The 22,577-nt window shown below is 44.2% G+C and overlaps 1 protein-coding gene across 1 annotated transcript in view; it reads left to right on the forward strand.

Annotated features, from left to right (window-relative positions):
- The window catches only part of depdc5 (DEP domain containing 5, GATOR1 subcomplex subunit), a 30,461-nt gene that overhangs the window by 2,600 nt on the left and 5,284 nt on the right, over positions 1–22,577 (forward strand). The window contains exons 7-38 of the mRNA XM_079570189.1: positions 7–56; positions 1,443–1,512; positions 1,930–2,008; positions 2,085–2,146; positions 2,213–2,282; positions 2,384–2,456; positions 2,539–2,642; positions 2,714–2,788; positions 3,663–3,797; positions 5,007–5,068; positions 5,154–5,227; positions 6,300–6,369; positions 6,448–6,484; positions 6,586–6,706; positions 6,874–7,094; positions 7,338–7,538; positions 7,710–7,839; positions 9,190–9,278; positions 9,362–9,418; positions 11,529–11,712; positions 11,802–11,962; positions 12,752–12,872; positions 14,601–14,768; positions 15,482–15,695; positions 16,521–16,645; positions 17,358–17,457; positions 17,832–17,894; positions 19,187–19,275; positions 19,341–19,421; positions 19,507–19,639; positions 19,717–19,816; positions 20,239–20,478. Coding sequence (XP_079426315.1) covers positions 7–56; positions 1,443–1,512; positions 1,930–2,008; positions 2,085–2,146; positions 2,213–2,282; positions 2,384–2,456; positions 2,539–2,642; positions 2,714–2,788; positions 3,663–3,797; positions 5,007–5,068; positions 5,154–5,227; positions 6,300–6,369; positions 6,448–6,484; positions 6,586–6,706; positions 6,874–7,094; positions 7,338–7,538; positions 7,710–7,839; positions 9,190–9,278; positions 9,362–9,418; positions 11,529–11,712; positions 11,802–11,962; positions 12,752–12,872; positions 14,601–14,768; positions 15,482–15,695; positions 16,521–16,645; positions 17,358–17,457; positions 17,832–17,894; positions 19,187–19,275; positions 19,341–19,421; positions 19,507–19,639; positions 19,717–19,816; positions 20,239–20,478 — 3,559 coding nt within the window. The remainder of the gene's footprint in view (positions 1–6; positions 57–1,442; positions 1,513–1,929; positions 2,009–2,084; positions 2,147–2,212; positions 2,283–2,383; positions 2,457–2,538; positions 2,643–2,713; positions 2,789–3,662; positions 3,798–5,006; positions 5,069–5,153; positions 5,228–6,299; positions 6,370–6,447; positions 6,485–6,585; positions 6,707–6,873; positions 7,095–7,337; positions 7,539–7,709; positions 7,840–9,189; positions 9,279–9,361; positions 9,419–11,528; positions 11,713–11,801; positions 11,963–12,751; positions 12,873–14,600; positions 14,769–15,481; positions 15,696–16,520; positions 16,646–17,357; positions 17,458–17,831; positions 17,895–19,186; positions 19,276–19,340; positions 19,422–19,506; positions 19,640–19,716; positions 19,817–20,238; positions 20,479–22,577) is intronic.

Consider the following 22,577-nt stretch of genomic DNA (forward strand, 5'->3'; position numbering starts at 1 on the left):
TTCCAGGTGAGCACTTGTGCTTATGTGACCCAGAAAGTGGAGTTTGCGGGAATCAGGTACTTTTACACATACTTACCTACAGTGGGAGGAAAGAGTGAGTACGCCGTGTGGAATTTCTCACAATTCTGCCTAAATTTGTCACTAAATGTGGTCCAATCTTTATTAAAATCACAAGAATGCTTAAACTAATGCCATCCAAACATTTACATTTTATTATATTTTGTATTGGCCATAACATGTAAACATTCACAGGGCAGGGAGGAATAAGTAAGTACACCGCCTGAATCTCACTGAACTGCAGCAGTTTTGTAAAGAGGAATGCTCTAGATTCATCCTGATCGTTGTGAGTGTCTAATCCGCCTCCACAGAAAAACCCAAAGTCGAATTCAGGCGGTGTACTCACTTTTTCCTCCCTGCCTTGTTAACGTTTACATGTTATGGCCAATAAAAAAATTATAAAATGTAAATGTCATTCTTGGGATTTTGATATAGATTGGACCAGAAATTTAAGAAATTCCACACAGTGTTCTCACTTTTTCCTCCCACTGTACTTTTGCTAATGAGCAAAGCCTTGGTAAATGACCCCCTCAGTGTTTTGTGTGGACTGAAAGGGATATTTCAGGATTTTTTACATCATTTCCTAGTTATCCAGAGCGTTGCTGATTTCTGGAGATTTTTTGTAATTCATGCAGTTCTTATGTTTGAAGAGTTTCGTGGCGCTAGGCTAGTGCAAGGCTAGTGCATTTCTACGATATCAGCTAGCCTGCATTAAACACAGTCTGACCCGCTCCACAGAGCACCTGAGGCAAATCACTTATAACACCAGACTAACCATATAAATGTCTGTGTCCATAGAATAATTTTAATATAAATATAACTGACCTTGCATCACATGAATGATCGCATTTTGAGGGACTATTTTGTAGCAGATCACTCCGCCGCTAGCTTATACAAACATGCTGCTCAAATATAAGGTACTTTAAATGCAAAATGGTTAAAATGATTCTATCGACACATTTTTGGCTAGTTGGAGTTTGTTGTTGATCCAACTTAAAGGGATATTTCAGGATTTTTGCCATTCTATCAACACAGACATTTATATGGTTAGTCTGGTGTTATAAGTGATTTGCCTCAGGATCACTGTGGGGCGGGTCACACTGTTTTTAATGCAGGCTAACTGATATCGTAGAAATGCACTAGCCTTGCATTAGCCTAGCGCCACGAAACTCTTCAAACTTAAGAACTGCATGAATTACAAAAAAAATAGCTCCAGAAATCAGAAACACTCTGGATAACGAGGAAATGAGGCCCTATGTCAAAAATCCTGAAATATCCCTTTAAATGCGTTAAATGCCAGTGGTTTCTAAAAGTATTAAAAAGCAGGATAGCAGATTTTTTTTTTTAAACAATTCTTAAGTTGAAGTCCTTCCTGTGTCTCCCAGAGCCCAGGCCAGCGAGCTGTGGGTCAAAGGTGAAAAGGTCACGTGTGGATACATCAGTGAAGACACCAGGGTAAGGCTGTGGCCGTTCTGTTTGGGCGCCTTCATAAACACTAGTACTGATTCTTTTAAAATTCATGTCGGATATCATGTTTTTTAACCTCTTAACCCCTGCCTTAACCAGTTCAGCTTCACCCAATTCTAAAAGCTAAGACCTAAAAAACTCATCTAAATGGATCTGTTTCCTTGCTTTGCCGTCACATTTTTTGCCACTTTTATGTCTCTTTTTGTTGTTGTATTTTTGTTGCATTTTCATTCTTATTTTCGTCTCATTTTTGACACTTTTTTCTGGAAGCTTTTAGATTTGGGTAAGTTTGGTTTGCACAGTTGCATTATTCCCTAACTTGAGCACAAAGTCCATCATCAGACAAATGGGTCGATTATGTCCGAGTAACGTTACTTTAAACCCTTGTTTCTCTGTGTGTGTCAGGTGGTGTTCAGATCTACGTCAGCCATGGTTTACATCTTCATCCAGATGAGCTGTGAGATGTGGGATTTTGACATCTATGGTAAGCTCTACTTTGTTATTAAAGTTTTATGGTCACATGGGTGAGACGCATTTCTTCCTCTGTGTGTTTTACTTAGGGGACCTTTACTTCGAAAAGGCAGTCAGTGGTTTTCTCTCGGACCTCTTTGCCAAATGGAAGGTGTGTAATTACAGTTTTTTAAATGGCGAAATCAAAAGTTTATTAATATTTCTGTCTTGTCCACAGGAAAAGAACTGCAGTCATGAAGTCACTGTGGTGCTTTTCTCCAGGACTTTCTACAACGCTAAATCTTTAGGTGAGCAGTTTCTGTGATTAAAAAGCGACATAACCTGGATTGTTCTGCAGTGTGGCTTTAATTTGCACAAATCATATTCCCTTTTATATTTCTTTGTTCAGATGAATTTCCCGAGGCCCTGAGAGGATCAATTCACCAGGATCACGAGGGAAGGTTTTGTGAAGATTTCTACAGGTGAGTCCAAAACGTACACAAAAAAAAACGCAAAGGGAAGAACGTTTCACAGTTACACAGAAGTTTTTTGATTTCCCGTCAGAGTTGTGGCTCAAAACGAGAGGCGTGACGAGTGGACCTCTCTACTGGTCACCATTAAGAAGCTGTTCATCCAGTACCCGGTGCTGGTGCGGCTCAAAGAAGCTGGTGAGACTGAAATATACATGGAATCATTCAGCGCAGGAAACGCTAATGTGGGATATTTTTCTCATTCGTAGATGGATTTCCTGTGGGATATAACTCCACTGCGGTTCAAGGAAACTACCTCGAGGCCATCAACCTCTCCTTCAATGGTTCGTATTTGTCAAATCTCACCACGAATGTCTAATGACGAATGAGACTGTTCAATTTCAAGCTCTAAAAGTTCCAAATATGGTTAAACCTAGTGAGAGAAAACAGGGTGCCTCTAATTACAAAGCATCAATGTCATGAACTCTCAGGCAAGTTTTCTAGCATTTTTGTGACAATGACCCTGAAAAATGACCCTGCAAGTTATGAAATGTTAGGGCTGGGCGATGATAAAAACAATAAATGGGCCCCAAACTCACTGAGAGACAAAATGAATTAAATGTTTATGATTCTTAGGGGCTGGAATCAGTACTGTTTAAGTGATAGTCTGTAAGATTTAATGTTTTAGGAATGTGATAGATTGCGAAGAATAGACCAACTGAATAACATAAGTAATATTAAATAATCATATTTATTCTAAAGTCCCTCCCTTTGCTGATTTCAGACACTAATCACTTTGACCAATGAGACGAGCTTGCCTGTGAAGTGGCCTGTCAGGTCCAATTAGGAGAGAAGGGGGAGGAGCATGAGTGTTCACTATTCATTTTGCAAACTAGGAGTGTCTTTCTGGTCCAATCAGGAGGGGAGGGGGTGGAACTTGTTTACATTAAAATTTCACTCTTTCCTCACATTGCAATCTTACAGACTATCACTTTAATATACTGGCTCCTTTGTTGATTGGTATTAAGTTTAAAAAAAACTACTGGCTTTGTTGCCGTCACTGGCAGAATCGAGCGGCGCAGACTTAGTTGATCATGATTAAGTAGTCATGTGCTCTGGAGTGTATTTTTTTTTACTGCTTTTCCTGTTGTTTTTATTCAGACTAGTACTTTGTTGTTTTGGAACAACCATAACCGGTGTCCGTGTTTGTTTCGGCAGTGTTCGATAAGCACTACATCAACCGTAACTTCGACCGGACGGGGCAGATGTCCGTGGTGATCACTCCGGGGGTGGGCGTGTTTGAGGTGGACCGGATGCTCATGATCCTCACCAAACAGAGGATGATCGACAACGGTAAGGTCACGCTCCAGAGGGCATTGGAGCCAGAGCAGTAGGGAATGTGCAACTCAGAAACGCAGATATTTCTGCATTTGGGCTTCCTGGCCACATGCATCCAGATGAATGGCGTCATTATTTGGATAGTTTTCTAAACGCAGTATAAATGGATATTTATTTCTCGAAGCTGCGTGTATCAATGGCACCGTGCCATAAATGCTCGACTGCTGCTATGAACTACGGCGTTTTGTCATGAGTCGCTCTTCACTGTAAAATCGGGAGATTAGCTGGAGAAATGACTGAGCGGGAGATGGGGTTAAAAATCGGGAGTCTCCCGCGCGAATCGGGAGAGTTGGCAAGTATGGTACATAGTGCTGACATAGTACTTTACAGTAATTTACCTTGTTGGCTTAGACAGTTGTCTTTGGTCCACAGCATCAGGGACATGTGTCTCAGCCCTGGGGTTTACGCTTCTCCATGAGGCGATAAGCAGTTTATTTATGAGGCAGAAAACCTCTTTGCATTTGACTTATATTCTACTGAAACAATGTTTATATTAGTTTGACCAATAAACGCTGGTGAAATGAGGGGTTTATGGAGATGAAACGTCATCAGTTCTGCAAAAAATCTGTCATGTGAACAGAGATTTTTTTATATACGGTTGGAGAAAAGTCTGTGTTTATAAAAAAATATTAGGATAAGTGTAGACATGGCCTTAATCTAATCTGTATTTCTTTCATCATTCTGGCATGACGAAATCCTGCTGTTTTCCTTTTTAGTTTTAAAGCTGGTAATCAGTATGTTTTATAGTAGAAGAGTAGTTAACTTTCGCCACCATAGATCTACGTTGTAAACGCAGCATTTTGTGAAAGAAAATCAGACCGCCTGCGCCGTTACTATCCAAACAGACACATTTGTACCAATCGCCAACGCAAAAGTAAGCAAAAAAATAGCGCTATGTTTTCTTGGCCATCTTCTTTCCATATTTCTCCCCCTGAAAAATGTGAGAAAATTGCATAGGGATCAATTTTGGTGATTAAACTGCCTTCATAACAAACTATCTTTTTGTGAGCAGCATATTGACAACACTTCAGAAACGTCTGAAAGCCTAATTCAAGCATTTACTGATAGATAGACAGATAGAATATAATATGTTTTCCACACATTATTTATACGGCACCGTTTTCTGTTGATGATGAAATCTAATGTAAATGGCTGGTTTTGCAGGTATTGGTGTGGACCTGGTGTGTATGGGAGAGCAGCCCTTACATGCGGTGCCTCTGTTTAAGGTGAGCCCTCAGCTTCAATGTCAGCCCTTTGGCCTAAGTGCAGCGTATGTATCTATCAACACTGACTATCTGTGGCCTTCTGTAGCTCCACAACAAAACCACTCCCGGAGACTCTCGAGTGGGAGACGATTACAACCTGCCACACTGGATCAACCACAGGTAAGGCCGCCGTTACTACAGTCAATCATTAACTCGCGGATAGGGTTTGCGTCGCAGGACTCCAGGGGGAGGACCTTTAGAACTATAGCACAATCCATCCATTTTCAAAGACATCTTCAAACACAACTTCCTCATTGTAACTTCCACATGTAAAGCGCAACATAAATCCTAGTCTTGGTTTTGTGGCAGTTAGAGCTGCCCGGCAGGAAGCCCAGATGAGCTATTGTCATTCAAGTTCTACCTCTTAAAATACTTGACCTTTCAGGATCAAACCAGGACTTAACTGGGCCTTCAAACGGCTCTAAAATATGCCTATTTTGGACTAAATTATATCTGAACTTTACCCTTGTGTTGCAGTGATAAGTACATGTTCTACTCCAAAATGAAGATTAGAGTCTCTAGTTTCATTAAAAAAAATAGATTTAGCCTGCCTTTATTAAAAACAAGGGCAGTGTGAAAGCTTTGATTAAAGGTATGTCCTTATCTTAATTGGGACCCGATTTGTTGATTTGTCTTTGAATTGAATTGTCTCTCATTGAATTTGTCTCTTTTTGACCAGCAGCACTTCTGTACACACTAATCCTTTTGTGCAGTACCTCATAGCTATAGTAATTCCAGTTTCCTCTCTGTGACAGTTATAAAGTGACAAGCAGTTCATACACTGCCACTTCCTACTATTCTCCTTCAGAATTTTATACTTTATAATTGATTTTATTTGTTGATCGTCCTGGTAGAGCACCTGTCTGCACCTTTGTCAAGTCTCTGACCCAGTGAAGCGCTCCCACCCTGCTGTATTCTCAGTTTGACATTGTGTTTTAGAAACATTATCCAGTATGGCGGCGGGTGTCGTTTATGTCATGTGACTGCCAAAGAAACAATTGCAGATGACCATGTAGTATCACCTGAAGGAAGCCCAAATACTGCAGATTGAGAACCACTGGCCTAGAAGAACACAAGTTTCACGAAATCTCTCTGATTTGAAGATTAAGAAACAACCTTTATCAACGGCAAAGCCCAAATATAAAGATGAAAACATTGTCACACAGTTCTTGTATCTTTTCACTGTCTGCAGCTTTTACACATCGAAAAGCCAAAGCTCCTGCAGTTACTTCACGCCTCGCATTAAACTGGCAGGACGCAAGGTAAGCTTCAATGAAATGATCTGAAAACTGGGTATCAGCTTCTCAGCAGTAAAGTCAATACTATCAATATTTTTTCAGCTTCACGCAGAGAAAATGAAGAATCACAAAGAACACAGTGAGAAATGACTTTTTACCCATGAACTGAAAGAAGTCCTATCTAATATCTAGTATCTAGTATGTGTTTATGTGTTTATTAATGCATAAGTCTGTTTTCAGCGCTCTGTGTTCAGAAAGAGCCCGACAACAGCCTGCCCATCCAGGTGGACTACGATGCTTACGACGCGCAGGTCTTCAGACTTCCCGGTCCATCACGGGTTCAGAAGAACACTCATTTCAGGCAAGCCACCACCTCACCAAACATTCACTGTTAGGAAGGTTTCAGTTTATTGTCAGACTAGTTTTTCCAAGTAAATGTTCACGTCTAGAACATTATTACTTGAAGAAAGTGCCGTGTAAGGCTCGAGGTTGTCATCAGTGTGAAATGAGTCTGTGGGTTTGTTCCAGGTTGGGCAGAGACAGAGAGGGCAGCGTGAGGAAGAGCTGGGGCTCGGTGGAGGTGAACGTGGGGGTGGGGGCGTCTCCTCCGGTGCGGTCCGCTGAGGAGCAGCGCAGCTTGGCCTCGGACGACAGCCTGGGCCCCGTGTCCAACATGCTGCTCATCCCCAGAGCCGTGCACGTCGGGCAGTACGAGGTCAGCAGCTCCCTGGGCTACACCAGCACACGAGGTAAGGGCCAGTCCCGGCTCTATACAGACTTTTTATATGTCATTTATGATTTAGAATACAAAATTACTACTTAGGTGGTATAAAACTAGGATTTGTCCTTTTCCAAGCATAACATTTGACCCAATAAAAATACAAGCATTTATTGTTTATTGAAAAATACCTAATCTACGCACCTTGTTACATGATTTTGCCGCTGCCTTCTAACCTAACATTATCACCTCTTCCCTCCTGTTCCTGGTGCAGACCTGTTGGAGAAGATGCTGGACTCTCAGCGGGACAGCAGTGCCCCGGGCCGCTTCACCGTGGGCAGTGCAGAGTCCACACTGCACATCCGTCCTGGAGGTTACACCCCCCAGAGGGCCCTCATCAACCCCTTCACCCCGTCACGCATGCCCATGAAGCTCACCTCCAACCGCCGCCGATGGATGCACACCTTCCCCGTCGGTCAGAATATTGTTACCAGTACCTTGAAAATCTGAAAACAGTCCAATATAATATTAGTTTAGTGAAATGTCTGTGTACCAGGTTTCAGCTCAGTTCAGAAGTCCTACCTGCACTTCTGGGACAGTCGATATTAAAATACGTTAAAATGTGACATGTGACCCTGCTCATCAGGTCCATCTGGAGAGGCCATCCAAATCCACCACCAGACGAGGCAGAACATGGCTGAGCTGCAGGAGGAGAGGGACCCCGCCCACACGTCTGCGGAGCTGCTGGAGCTGGCTTACCACGAGGCCACGGGCAGGTCAGTGGGGCAGGGGACTGGGGTCAGAGGGACCAGTACATTTCACATCCTAAAGTTACATTCATTTTGCCTGACTGGACTTACGACTACAGAGAAAGTGCTGCTTCATTTGAATGTCATTTCAAGATGTCATAGAGTTAACCAATGAAAAAATGTGTCATGTGATAAAGCGTCTGACAGCAGAGGGAAAAGGTCCATGAATGGACTTCAGGAGAGAGAGACTGTTACAGCGTCACACAGAGAATCTGGAGCTCAAGTCGAGGACTCAAAAATGTGCTAAAAGCTTGTAGCGTATATTGTGCATGGTTACTCCAGTGTAATATTTGGACACCGGTGAAAATACTGCTGTAGATGCGATATCATTAGCATGCACCTACAGGTGATTTTGGCTGGAGTCAGGACAGAGATGCAGCTAATGCTACAGTCCGCTACAGCAGCATGAGCACGACTGTGAAGACTTTAGGGCCGGGCGCTCTCTATTGCTCGCGTAGCTCATCTTTGCAGTAAAAGGGCTCAGCATTTGAGTGTTGACCTTCAGTGCCTACTAGCGTTTCTTAGCATGGCGATACCAACAACACGGCTAAGAAAACCAGCATGCAAAAATGGTTAAAGTTAATGATATCCCATTCATCTGTGGGGTCTTCATCACAATCTCAAGTAACTCTCAAGACTTGCTTTCTTCTGTGTGTGTGCGTAACCGCACGCTCTGGATAGGCAGCAGTTAGAAGGAAAAACGTCACGTTGCCGCCAAACACTGTACTTGCTGTACTTTTTAAAATAGTTGTTTTTAAAACATTTTAGGAATAATAAAATAGCTTTTAATTTAATGCCCCATATTTTGTCCAATGACAATTATATTGCCACATGTCTTTACCTTGATTTTTCCTACCTTGATAAACTTGTGAATAAATTCTTCTATTGATGATAGCACGTTGTCCAGGCCCTGAGGCAACAAAACAGCCCCACACCATGATTTTCCCTGAACCAGACTTCACAGTGAGGATAGTGTAAAGATGTTGGTGTGCTGTTCCATTTTTCCTCCACACATGGCGTGTGTTCCTCCCAAACTATTCAACTTTGGTTTGCAAAAGAGCTCTTGGATGCTCCACAGCACTACTGGACAAATATTCAGTGGACTGTTGGACCCAAAGTTGAATAGGCTAAGGTGTCCTAAAGTAGTCTTCTTTTAGTCAATCCAACATAGAAGCATCCACAACAGCGATCCAAGTGAAACCCTTCCGTTGTACTTTTTTAAGATTATGTTGTGTGACATCTTTTATCACAGTATGAATGTAAAGTTGATCCATCTTGACGTGCCTAGAGATCATGAAATGGATTTGTGCCTGACAGGAGAGCCACATTCCGTCATGCAGAGAGCGGGCTGTACATGGGAGGAGCTGTGGAGGAGTTCACGGGAAGTCCAGCGAGTCACGCCAGTGGTAAAGGTTTTGGGGAAAATCCTCACAGGAACAACAAGGAAATATTGTTTTTTCAGCTAGTTACAGATTTTGTTTGCCCTCAGGAACCTTCACCAGTCGTGGGCCGTTTGAAGACTTCTCTCTGAACGGCAGTGATCCAAGTGAGTCTCTCTCAAACTTAAAAATCGACCTTCCAAATTCAGATAACCCTGGCCTTGGTTCTACGTGCAGTACCTACCGCCTGTCGATTGGTGAAACCGTAAATGACCTTTAACCCGCGGTGTGTCTATAACGTGAAGGGTAATGTCGACTGTCGGCAGCGGGTGTCTCCGTTCGGTGAATCCGTGGGCCGGGAAATCCAAGTCATTCGGTCTGGGACGTCCCCTCCTCTCTCCTCCTTTTGTCCCGACTGTGAACTGCTTACTCTTACTCTTTCTCCGCCGCTGCTAGTGTTTCTCGATCTAAATGACTGATCATGTTGGTGTAGTTCCCATTTCTGCCATTAACCCATTCCAGGCTCCATTAGGTTTCAATATTTATCCACCCCGTTTGAACGCGATAGAGCTCTCCGTCGTGATGTCGTCTGAAATTTCTATAACTTCTGCTCAGAAGAACTTTCAGAAGAAGTAGATCTTCAGAAAGTAAATGTATCATGAAAATCGAGATCTTGGCTAAGAAAGCTGTTCATTTCCCCCCTCAAATCTTTGATGTTCAAGTTGCAAACGTCACAGAAGAAACAATTCTTAGCTTTAGACCAGATGAACTCAAAATAACGTGTATTTCTCCCTGACTCTGCAGTTTTCTGCTGTTTTGATGCAGTTCTTCTGACATTGTATGAGTAAAAAGACGTCATCAACTGTAAACATACTGCATATTAAAACAGGCTTTCTGCTGTGCATTAAAAATCATTATATTAATTGTGCCAAAAGGCTTTAAATGTCATTGGATTCAAACTGGCAGTAAATCTAAATTTATTGGAAAATGATAATATTGCCCGACCATTTTGACATTTTGTATAAGTTCATGGAAAATAGGGGCGTCAGGTTCCCCCGACCACTAAAACATGTGCAATAGGCCAGAATGAATGTAGTGAGTGGTTGGTGGTCGGAGGGGCCGATGGCACAGACAGGTTGCCTCACTTCCGTCAGTCTGCCCCAGGGCAGCTGTTTACAATAGTAGCTTACCACCACCGAGTATGAAGTGACTTAATGATGACGACAGTGTGGCACTTTGAGAAAGTTAGCGCAATTGTAAGTGTAAGCCATTATTATTATTATTATTATTATTATTATTATTATTAATACAAAATAATGATCTAAAACATGTTCAGGGGCCGTTTTGGCTGTAAATTATAATTTTTTTTTGTTCATGTTTTGTCCAATTTTCTTTCCGCTGTTCGATGAAATGCTTGCAAATGAAATATGCACCTTTTTATTCTGCGTTTGTGGCATTATAATATAGTATTAGGGCATTAAAAATGGCATTAAAAAGCATTAATTTGACTTGCGTCTTTATAAACCCTGTAAGAGTATTCTATTATAGCATCATCGCGTCATAAAATGAAATGTTTTGCTGAAAGTGAAACACATGCATGATTTGCCTGCTGCCTGCATTGTCATATAATCACTGAAGTTTGCTCACATGCATAAACAGCACACTTGCAGTGAACATTTCATATTGTGTTGCTCTTTTTTTTTTTTGCTCAGGCACAGACTGACTTTAAAACAGTACAGTACAGTATTACAGTATATATAGAGTATATTGCCAGCTGAGGAGAGCACCTACACGTGGCAGTTGAAGAATGGGTTACCTGGCACTGCTCTCTCCCCTCACTGTTCCCCGTCCTCTAGCATGTCTGCTCCCTTCCTGCATGTCCAACTGCACTTGAATTTCTACCAATGGTTTTACATCTGGCTGCACAACAATCAAGCGCTCGAATGAGGTCACCTGTTTTCTTTTTGCACGTGTTTTCCGCTTAAATCCACTGTAAAAATCACTTTGCAGATCACTCTTTCCAGGTCCCCCTCTCCCTCACTCCTGTTCAACACCACCGAGCCACAATCTGCATGTTCAGTCAATCCACCGCTCCAGCCTGCACCCGAATCGATCAGCACAAGTAACTCTGTTTTTTTCTTCTCTTCCTCCTCCTCCTCCTTCTTCATCATCTGTCGTTTCTCCTCCACTACCCCCACCCTCCCCACTCCCCAAACCCATGTACGGCCCCGTGTCCACGCGCTCGTGCCCGTTTGTGCGCTGCGTTGCGTGTTGAAGTCTTGGTGCTGTCTGCGCCTCCCACAGTGCCTAGCTTCTGCTGCACGGTGGGCGTGGACTGGAAGTCGCTGACCACGCCCGCCTGCCTGCCCCTCACCACCGACTACTTCCCCGAGCGGCAGGCGCTGCAGAACGACTACACCGAGGGCTGCTACGACCTGCTGCCCCACAGCGACCTCGACAGGTGTGGCTATAGTTCCGATTTTGGAAAAAAAAATAGTATTAAACATGAAGTAGTAAAATATTATTCATCCTTATCTCTGCCTGTGTAAGACGTGAAGATGAGGCCCCGTCCATGAGCGCCACGCAGGTGTTTGAGGAGTTCATCTGTCAGAGGCTGATGCAGGGCTATCAGATCATCGTCCAGCCTAACCACAGGAAGTCCCAGCCTGTGGCAGCCCCGCCCCTCGGCAGCAGCCCACTCTACTCCAGAGGTGACTGCCTTTAACTCTCATTATTCATTTAAACACGTTGTTTAAAGGCACGCTGCGTAACATTTAGGACTCTACAGTTGCCAGCAATACCAAACACGATGACCAGCTAGACACAGGAAATGAGCAAAGTTACTGCAAAGTTACATATTTGTTGTATTTTTCAACAATAAGACATCTGTAAATACTAATAAGACGAATGCTTGTATCTTTTCGGTGAAATGGGACTCAGTGTGGCTTCAATCACTATTTTATATATTATTATTATTATTATTATATCATTTTATTAAAGTGATAGTCTGGGATGTCACTTTGATGTCACCAGCTTTCTTGTGAGCCGGCCTGTCTGGTCCAATCAGGAGGGGAGGGGGAGGGAGCTCGATCGTGTTTACTCTCAAATTTGATCCTCACTCTCTCCTCACTGTGCAATCCCTTTAAAGGCCAAAATTTACCCATTTTGGACCGCAGTTTGTAGCCACGGTCCAAATTAATTTCTTACTTTCCTACGCATTCCTAACATCCTGTGTTTTCCCCATACTGACTTTAACACAATTCACAGTTAGCATTGGACATATAAAGTATGTATATTGTGCGTAAATCAAAATGTACTATTTCTTTTTTGAAAATTTACCAAAAAGTATGCCTCTCTAATCTATTTGAAGTATACTAAATCCATGGTCACTTGCAGGAAAAAAAGCTCCTCATTAAACCTCAGATTTTCACACAAACATGTTTTTTAATCCGGGTCATGCTCATGGAGTGGGCCGTCATTGGATTTTGTTTGTTCTTCAGGTCTGGTCTCCATGCGCCGAGTGGAGGACGAGGAGACGGTTTACTGGCTCAGTATGGGCCGGACCTTTCACAAAGTCTGCCTCAAAGACAAGATCATCACGGTGACGCGCTACCTGCCCAAGTACTGCACCTCTCACTCTACACTAACGTTAGCGTTTCTCAGGTGTTAACCATAAAGCTGCCTTCATGCACTCTGGTAAAGATGATCCTTTCCAGTTGTGAAGTGGAAATTTCGAGTAGCAAAGTGAAACATAAAAAAAAACAAAAAAAGAACACTATAAACAATTAAAGAGAACATGAAGGCGGCATAATGACATCTCTTCATCAAAAAGATAACGACGGAGGTGCTGTTTTGTTTCATTTGTTTCATTCACCCAGGTTTCTAAAACCTAACCTGCTCTTCCTTTTAAAGTCCAGACTCCTTCACCATGTTTCACCAAACATGTTTCATTTAGAAGCTTTTCAATTTTTCACCACAGTGCAGTGACTGGGCCAGATTTGTGCCCTCTGCCGGCATTTTATATATAACTACATTTTATAGTATCTTAAAGGAATAGGCCACCGTTTTTACATACTGAGATATGTTCTTACCTAACCGTAGCCGAGTTAATATATCCCCGTCTGGTCTTTGTCCGTGCGCTCTGTCACACAAACGGAGCACATACGCAGCCTCTCCCACATGTCATATAGCTCCAAACAAACTCACGATAGAAGCTACCGAGCTCTTCCACGTGTTCCCTATTTAAATAAAGTTACGTGAAGTGTTTTCATGCGAAGTATATTTACACAGAAATGTAGCATGTCGATTTTATAAGCAAATAAAAAGGGGGACTATATTGTGAGGCGTAATGATACGAGGAGCAAAACGTCTGCGCAGTAACTCCTAAAGACTTCCCCCGCTCACTTCCGTCAATAAACTTTAGGAGATACTGCACGGACGTTTTACTCCTCGTATCATTATCATTGGTCTGTAGGTTTTATTAGTCAGGACAGCACAGGGTGAAAGAGCAGGGAGAGACATTTTGCAAACTGTTGGAGTTTGGGACTCAAAGGTTATTGGGCCTTAATAAATAGTAAAAGACTACAGGACCTTTAAGGCGAGACACGGCAGGTTAAAAAATAAAAATAATCACGCAGCGCGATCTTCCTCAACATCTTTATTTTCATAGTAACTTAATTCATTCACAAATATTGACCTATTTTATATCCACATGTGCTGCACTGTATTCCCCAGTCTGATTTATTAACCCCAAAAAACAAGACAAAATGAGAGTTTTTACAGATTTCACTTATGATTAGCTTATTCATCATATCAACAGATCTGGGTCTATCCATTGTTTAGATTTCATCGTTGAAAATATAGGCAGTTTTGGCCATTTTTATGCATAAAATTTCTTATGTTTTGTAGGAAAACATACATGCATTTTCTCTAAACTAGAATTGTTCTCCCTATTCCCCCGCAGCGTCTCGTCTTAAAGGGACTAGATGCAAGTTTGCCATTTTATACTCACTACTGCCACCTCAGGTCATACGTGTAACTGCACCTTCTATATTAAGCTCATGCATGACAGCACTTTGGACTTGAATTAACACCTTTTTGAGTGACAGTGCAGGATTTTAGAGGTAGTTGTGGTGAACAGGTCTGGGCTCATTCTACACATTAGGACACGGCTGGAACATGTACGGGGATATACATTATTTTAACATTTTTAAACTCTGTATAGTCCCTTTAAGAAAACCTCACCGAGACATTTTCTTTAACTCTTCCAAAACAATTGCCGTCTTTGTGATCTGCTAATTGAGACCGGACAAATACCAATGATCTTCTCACTCTGTGTATGTGTGTTAGGTACCCCTATGAGACGGCGCAGATCAACTACAACTACAGCCTGTGCCCGCCTCACGCTGACGCCCAGTTCGTGTCCTGCTGGGTGGAGTTCGGACACGAGCGGCTGGAGGAGTACAAGTGGAACTACCTGGACCAGTACATCTGCTCCGCGGGATCCGAGGACTTCAGGTTTATTCTCTGTGCTCTGATTTTAAAAAGGCAGATATTAGACATGCATTGGATTGCACAGTTTTGGATAAATACTGGCAAGAACTGTGAGAGTGGTATTTTAAAACCAAGATTCAGTTCACAAACCTTAATTGTGATCATCGTAATTTAAGCCAAAGCAATGTTTTTTTCTTATTTAAGTTGGACTAAAACTAAAAGTAGTTCATGAGACTAAAACTATGTCTAAAATGGCCATTTAAATTCACTGCCAAAGGAACAAATCTGTTCTCTGTCCAAGCGGGAGAAACTTCGTGAAACAGTGGACCTTGAAAATATTACAAATGTAAAGTTGACTAAATAGGTTTAAGATTTCGTTTGATTAACTCTTGACTGAAACAAACTGTAAAAGTGTTGTCAAAATGAACTCCAGCATTGATGTTTTGCATTTTAGAATTTCAAATATTGTCCATGTAAGGATAAAAGAGTGACTCAGGGGTAAAGCCCATTGAGGAGTTTGCCTGGAGCTCCCCCTGTGGGCAACAGCGGGAAGGACTTGTGATACGACACTGGCACTTTTAGCTGTGTCTTATCACTTACCAAAGGTCTTTTCTCATACAGTCTGTCTGTTTTTACAATAATGCTTGAAAAAATCAGGAAGAGTCTTTAAAGTCTGTCGGTGAGTCCGGTGTGACGTGTTCAGTGAACTTACAGTGTGCCTCGTGCTCGTCTTTTAGCCTGATCGACTCGCTGAAGTTCTGGAGGACGCGCTTCCTGCTGCTGCCAGCTGGAGGGGCCCGACGCGTGGGGGACATGGAGGGCCCCTGGGACGTGTATGGAGAAGGCCCCGGGGCGGGCTGCGGGGAGGGGCCACTGCCTGACGGGTTCATACGCTTCCTGGAGGGCCTGAACCGCATCCGCCGACGCCATCGATCGGACAGGATCATCAGAGTGAGTTCACATTTTCTTGTTATTCAAATAACACAATATAACCAGGACGTGCAGATCAGTCTTCTACAGTAGAAGAAGAAACCATGAAGAAAGGAACAAAGTGAACAGGATTACTCTGAACCGCGTGAACCAAATGAAAAACAGGTCTGTTTTTGAAAGAAAAACTTTCTTTCAAAAACTCTACATGCATTACAACATTACAACATATTTAAAGCTCAAAAGGTCCATTAGAAAATATATAAAAGTGACATAAGTGTAGGTGGTCAAAGTGCTGGATTTCCGGACTTGAGTAAAAGTAAAAATAGTATTGGTCAAATAAACTCCAATACAAATAAAGGTTTCTCAGTTAGATTAATACTGAAGTCAATATACTGAAGTATTTACTTAAAACCTGTACGGCAGCGCAATGGGGACAAGTATTCCTCTTCGTGAGTCTGTGGTACATCTGAACAGTGCCCTGCTATTCTGGAGTGTCTATTATAAGTTATTATATTATTTTATGTTTACCTTTCAATTGAAGTGGAGTAAAAGTTCTCAACAAAAATACAACTCAAGTAAAGTACAGATCTTCAAAACTTTTACTGAAATATTCAGGCAAATCTTTCACTTTAGACCATAAAGTTTTGGTCTGTAGTATTTTTTTTCTATGCAATGTTTGCATAATTCCACTTTATAATGCCTCAATAAACAATAATCACCTTTATTACTGTGAGCTGACAATGAACACTTCGTGCCAGTTTTTGTTTCATGTTGATAGGTAGTATAACTATAGGTTATGCCATTTCAAATAACAAAAACGTGATGGATTTTCTTCCTTTGGTACAGAAAGGGACCCCGATGAAGGTGACTACCCCTCTGCCCGCGTACCCCCCTGAGCCGGTGCCCCCTCCCCAGGGAAAAAAGGGCACGTCAGCCTTATCCGCCCTGCTGGAGATGGAGCAGAACCAGAAGTGAGTCATGCGGTCACAAGGTGTCATTATTTAAAGGTAATGTCTGTAGGATGTGCTCATTAAAGGGCGTTAACATATGAAAAGACTCAGTTCTTTCAGCAGGATTGTTTCATCATTTATACAAAAGACATTGTTCATACGTGAAAGGGCACCATGAATATATTAAAGGCACCATAAACTGGTTGCAATAGGAAACACATGAATGCCACTATGTTTGTTTATCTCCATTACAATACCGTAGGTCAATCAATATTTCAATACAGGTTGTTAGGTTTGTTCTTTGAACACAGTTAACACAGACACCGTAGTATGAGCACACAGCACAAACACATGACAGCTTGGTGTCTGAGACAACAGTGAGCAGACTGACTTCCATCAGGAGCTCATGCCACAATAAGCCTTGGTGTGATGCCCCTCTGACTGCCGAGTCCCGGTGTAATACTGGCATTTTAGAGGTGGTCTTGGTGTAGACAAGGGAGTAGGTCACTCAATAGATGATTCTTCCATGTCCCCAGCAGCTGCAGGGTCACAGCAGGAGGAGGGGGCGAGTGCACCGACAGCATAGTACATCTCTTTGTGAAGCCCAAGTCGAGTGTCAGACCCTTCAGTGTTTGTGTCAGATGATTGAGTGGGTAGGACCTCCCCAGGTCATCCACAGGACGGTTCCTTGTGTACAGTGGAGTGTATGAACATATTCCTGCTCTCGTTGCAGAACACTGGAGGAGCAGCAGCTTCAGCCCAAGCCCACCGTGGTGACCCCCGACCCCCCAGCGGTGTCTGTAGCGCCCTCATATGTGGACAGCCCCCGCAAGGTCAGTCCTAGTTCTGTGTTTGCCGCTGTAGTTCCGCTTTTACCTTTAACGAGACATATTATTTATTCAGACTTTTTGAATGCCTCAGCTTTTTCACAGATGGTGTTCAAGTTTTCCTCCAGAATCTGTTGGGATTTAATTGAGTCCATCCTTCCCACTTTTGCACTTGTTGGCCATCTGCTCAAACGTGCAGCTCTTTAAAACCTCCTAGACAATGTTGTATAAGGGTCAAAAGCCCCCTGAAAGTGTCTCCTGTATAATATGTCTCCTCTGATTGTTGACTGTCTGTGGGCTTTGCTGTGCTGGCTCTCTCCTCTCCTGTCGTGATTGACTCTGGGTGTTGAATCCTTGGTGTTTCCTGCCGCTGGCCTCAGGAAGGCGGCTTTCTTTTGGACTTTATTCGTAGTCCGCGCTCCTCCTACATCCCCCACTCACAGGTCAGTACGGAGCGGTGTGTGGACGCTTTCTACATGTGTTTCCCCCCCCACCCCCCCTTCTTGCTATGCTTGGAAATATGGCTCTCCAAACATGTTCTGAAATGCATGTTCATTTCATGTATTAGCTTAGCAGTTTGTATTTGTCTTCTTTCTAATGTCAAGACCCCTGGACATGTTACAAATGTTAGCGGAATTTTAGTTTCAAAACATTTATTGCAAATGGCAATACTTTAAAATGTGGCGCACTGCATGTACCAGTCAACTTCCTGTTTGTTCAAAATTGTTTCCTGTCCCTCTTTTTTTTTTTTAAACATAAAATATGAATAAACTAAGATAAAAAAAGAAATAAATCAAAGTCAAGACGATGGTTTTATATGATGAGTTCAGATCGTGGCGCCATTTAATGTTTATTATCAAAATAACATTAGCATTTAGCTTCAAGACTAGTAGTCCCCTACCGCAAACGTTTTTTTTATACATGTAAGTGATTATTAGTCCTTTAATATTTATCTATTTTGAACTAGCTCCCCTTAAGAACAAAGCAAGGACCGGAAGCGGTTACGAGCACAGGAAGTTAGCCTGAACTAGGATGATGGTGCCCTGCTCAAAGCCTATTGGTGCATTAACTGAACATTTTCCAGACATTTGAAAGTAGAAAGTGTGGATAGAGAGTTGTCAGTTGGACTAACGAACATGCTGACTTTCAAAAGATTTTGTCCGGCCATTCTTTGCCTGTAGAGATTGGTGTTGTACGTCGTGATTGTGGCAGAAAGCTGAAATGCTTGTGGTCAACAGCCCGTAATGTCCTTAACAATATTTTGAAAAGTAAGTAAAAGTAGAACAAAGTAGTAGAAGGTAACATCTCATTTAACTGCTGGGTTGCATCATTGTAAATATATTTATCCCACAGTAGATTTGTGCCTAAAGGACTCATTGTTTTCTATCCTTGATTGCTTTTCTCGTTCTGGGCATAAAATATTCCGAACCTGCGATTATAACCACAGGAAAATGGCCAGTTTTGCTCACAAACCTTTTATTTCACTGCCAGTTGGACAATCAAGAGCCTTATTTTGATGAGCAGAGATGAGACGATCGCTAGCGTCATTCTGTCACTCAGTTTATGCTACCGGCTCCACCCATTGGTGTAACGACACGATCCCAATCTCTACATGAAAAGTTAGAGTATGTAACATCTAGCTCCTATCTCCTGAAATCACCATAGTAACTGAGTAACCTCTCCACCACACTACACTGTGTGATAACCCTAACTACTAAGTCCGCCCTGTGTGCAGCTGCCCGCGGAGCCCACAGAGAATGTGGATAAAGGGGGCCAGCAGACCCCTGCCCCGGCCGCCGCAGAGAGCAGCTCCACCGATGCCAGGTAAACTCCCCCGAGCTGACTCAAAGGAGAAGACGGGGTTAGTCTAATAAAGTTTGTTTTTACAGTGGGCAGTCTGCAACAGGAGCTCTGTCTCTGTCCTCCTCCCCAACTTCACTGGACATTCTGGAGGCCATCAAACATCCCACGTGAGACTTGACTTTTATATGTAAGCTGAACAGCCACATGGATTATTATTCAACTGTTTCCTTTTCCCATGTTTCCGATGCATAGGACCGGGGTGCAGCTCCTCCCTGAGCAGAAAGGACTGCCTCTGAACTGCTTCATCAGTGCTGAGGTGGTGCACTGGCTGGTCAACAATGTGGAGGGAGTGGCCACACAGGGCATGGCTGTGGACATCATGCAGGTAGACACAGCACCAGCAGGAGAATGTGGGATAGTGGCTCTAAGGCTGTGCATTATGTTTTAACACTGTGTTCCTAGAAACTGCTGGAGGAGGGATTAGTGACTCATGCTTCAGGAGACGCCATGCGCATGTTTGTCTATGGGTTCTACTTTTACAGGATTGTAGGAGACAAGGATGGTGAGTCCAGTGTTCTATTCTCCAGTCAGTGACAGGTTGAATAATCCAATGTACAGAGAGTAAATCTGATACATACTTGCCCGAGTTGAGATGAAAGCTTATTTTCTATGGTAATTGCATGACATTGCTCAGGAAGAGTCCCAAAAGAACCATGTGTATCGCCACGTTGGACATTAAGTCACAGTAAAAATAAAGGTGTTCTGTTCTGTCTCATTGGTTCACTTCACAACAGCAGATTCCAAAGAGTCAATCTTATAATAAAGTATCTTTGGACCTTTGGATAAACCTAAAAATAGGGTTAACCTTAAAATGTTTACAGTATAGAAATAAAAGATTACGATATGATAGAAGATATGAAAAGGTATAAATGGCACACATTTCAACCTTAGTTTCAAAGGTTTTAAGAAAGGCTCTGTGTGCAGCTGCAGCCTCTCAGCCGCCGCCCTCGGCAGCGGGCGGCTGGTCCACTGCGTCACTGGAGGACTTTGCCCTGTTCCAGAGGAAGTGGTTCGAGGTGGCCTTCGCCCTGGAGGAGCGCAGACCGTGTGACCTGCCGGCCTTCCTGTTGCCGTGGTTACCCAGCAGGCCCGCCTCCTACGCAAGTAGGCACAGCTCTTTCAGCCGCAGCTTTGGAGGACGCAGCCAGGCCGCCGCACTGCTAGGTACAGCCAGCCGACTGCAGAGCCTTCCCCAGAGGAGAGCTCTAGGCCCAGTCTGAGAGGGCACTGTGAACCAGGAGTCACACTCACCCCTCCATCTGAGCACCTCCACCTGAGCACCTCCACCTGAGCACCTCCACCTGAGCACCTCCACCTGAGCACATCCACCTGAGCACATCCATCTGAGCACATCCACCTGAGCACATCCACCTGAGCACCTCCATCTGAGCACATCCACCTGAGCACATCCATCTGAGCACATCCACCTGAGCACCTCCATCTGAGCACCTCCACCTGAGCACCTCCACCTGAGCACATCCACCTGAGCACATCCATCTGAGCACATCCACCTGAGCACATCCACCTGAGCACCTCCACCTGAGCACCTCCACCTGAGCACCTCCATCTGAACACATCCATCTGAGCACATCCACCTGAGCACATCCACCTGAACACATCCATCTGAGCACATCCACCTGAGCACATCCACCTGAACACATCCACCTGAGCACATCCACCTGAGCACATCCACCTGAGCACATCCACCTGAGCACCTCCACCTGAGCACATCCACCTGAGCACCTCCATCTGAGCATCTCCATCTGAGCACCTCCACCTGAGCACATCCACCTGAGCACCTCCACCTGAGCACCTCCACCTGAGCACATCCATCTGAGCACCTCCACCTGAACACATCCACCTGAGCACCTCCACCTGAGCACCTCCACTGAGCACATCCACCTGAGCACCTCCACCTGAGCACCTCCACCTGAGCACCTCCATCTGAGCATCTCCATCTGAGCACCTCCACCTGAGCACATCCACCTGAGCACCTCCACCTGAGCACCTCCACTGAGCACATCCACCTGAGCACCTCCACCTGAGCACATCCATCTGAGCACCTCTATCTGAGCACCTCCACCTGAGCACCTCCACCTGAGCACCTCCACCTGAGCACCTCCACCTGAGCACCTCCACCTGAGCACATCCACCTGAGCACATCCACCTGAGCACATCCACCTGAGCACATCCACCTGAGCACATCCACCTGAGCACATCCACCTGAGCACATCCACCTGAGCACATCCACCTGAGCACATCTATCTGAGCACCTCCACCTGAACACATCCACCTGAGCACATCCACCTGAGCACCTCCATCTGAGCACATCCACCTGAGCACATCCACCTGAGCACATCCACCTGAGCACATCCACCTGAGCACATCTATCTGAGCACCTCCACCTGAACACATCCACCTGAGCACATCCACCTGAGCACCTCCATCTGAGCACATCTATCTGAGCACCTCCACCTGAGCACCTCCACCTGAACACATCCATCTGAGCACCTCCATCTGAGCACCTCCACCTGAGCACATCCACCTGAGCACCTCCACCTGAGCACCTCCATCTGAACACATCCACCTGAGCACATCCACCTGAGCACCTCCACCTGAGCACATCTATCTGAGCACATCCACCTGAGCACATCCACCTGAACACATCCACCTGAGCACATCCACCTGAGCACCTCCACCTGAGCACATCCACCTGAACACATCCACCTGAGCACCTCCACCTGAGCACATCCACCTGAGCACATCCACCTGAGCACATCCACCTGAACACATCCACCTGAGCACATCCACCTGAGCACCTCCACCTGAGCACATCCACCTGAGCACATCCACCTGAACACATCCACCTGAACACATCCACCTGAGCACCTCCATCTTAACACCTCCACCTGAGCACCTCCATCTGAGCACCTCCATCTGAGCACATCCACCTGAGCACATCCACCTGAGCACATCCATCTGAGCACATCCACCTGAGCACCTCCACCTGAGCACATCCACCTGAGCACATCCACCTGAACACCTCCACCTGAGCACATCCACCTGAGCACCTCCACCTGAGCACATCCACCTGAGCACATCCACCTGAACACATCCACCTGAGCACATCCACCTGAGCACCTCCACCTGAGCACATCCACCTGAGCACATCCACCTGAGCACCTCCACCTGAGCACATCCACCTGAACACATCCACCTGAGCACCTCCACCTGAGCACATCCACCTGAACACATCCACCTGA

Source organism: Gobius niger (genome assembly GCF_951799975.1).
Source record: "Gobius niger genome assembly, chromosome: 13".
NCBI classification, from domain to species: Eukaryota; Metazoa; Chordata; class Actinopteri; order Gobiiformes; family Gobiidae; genus Gobius; species Gobius niger.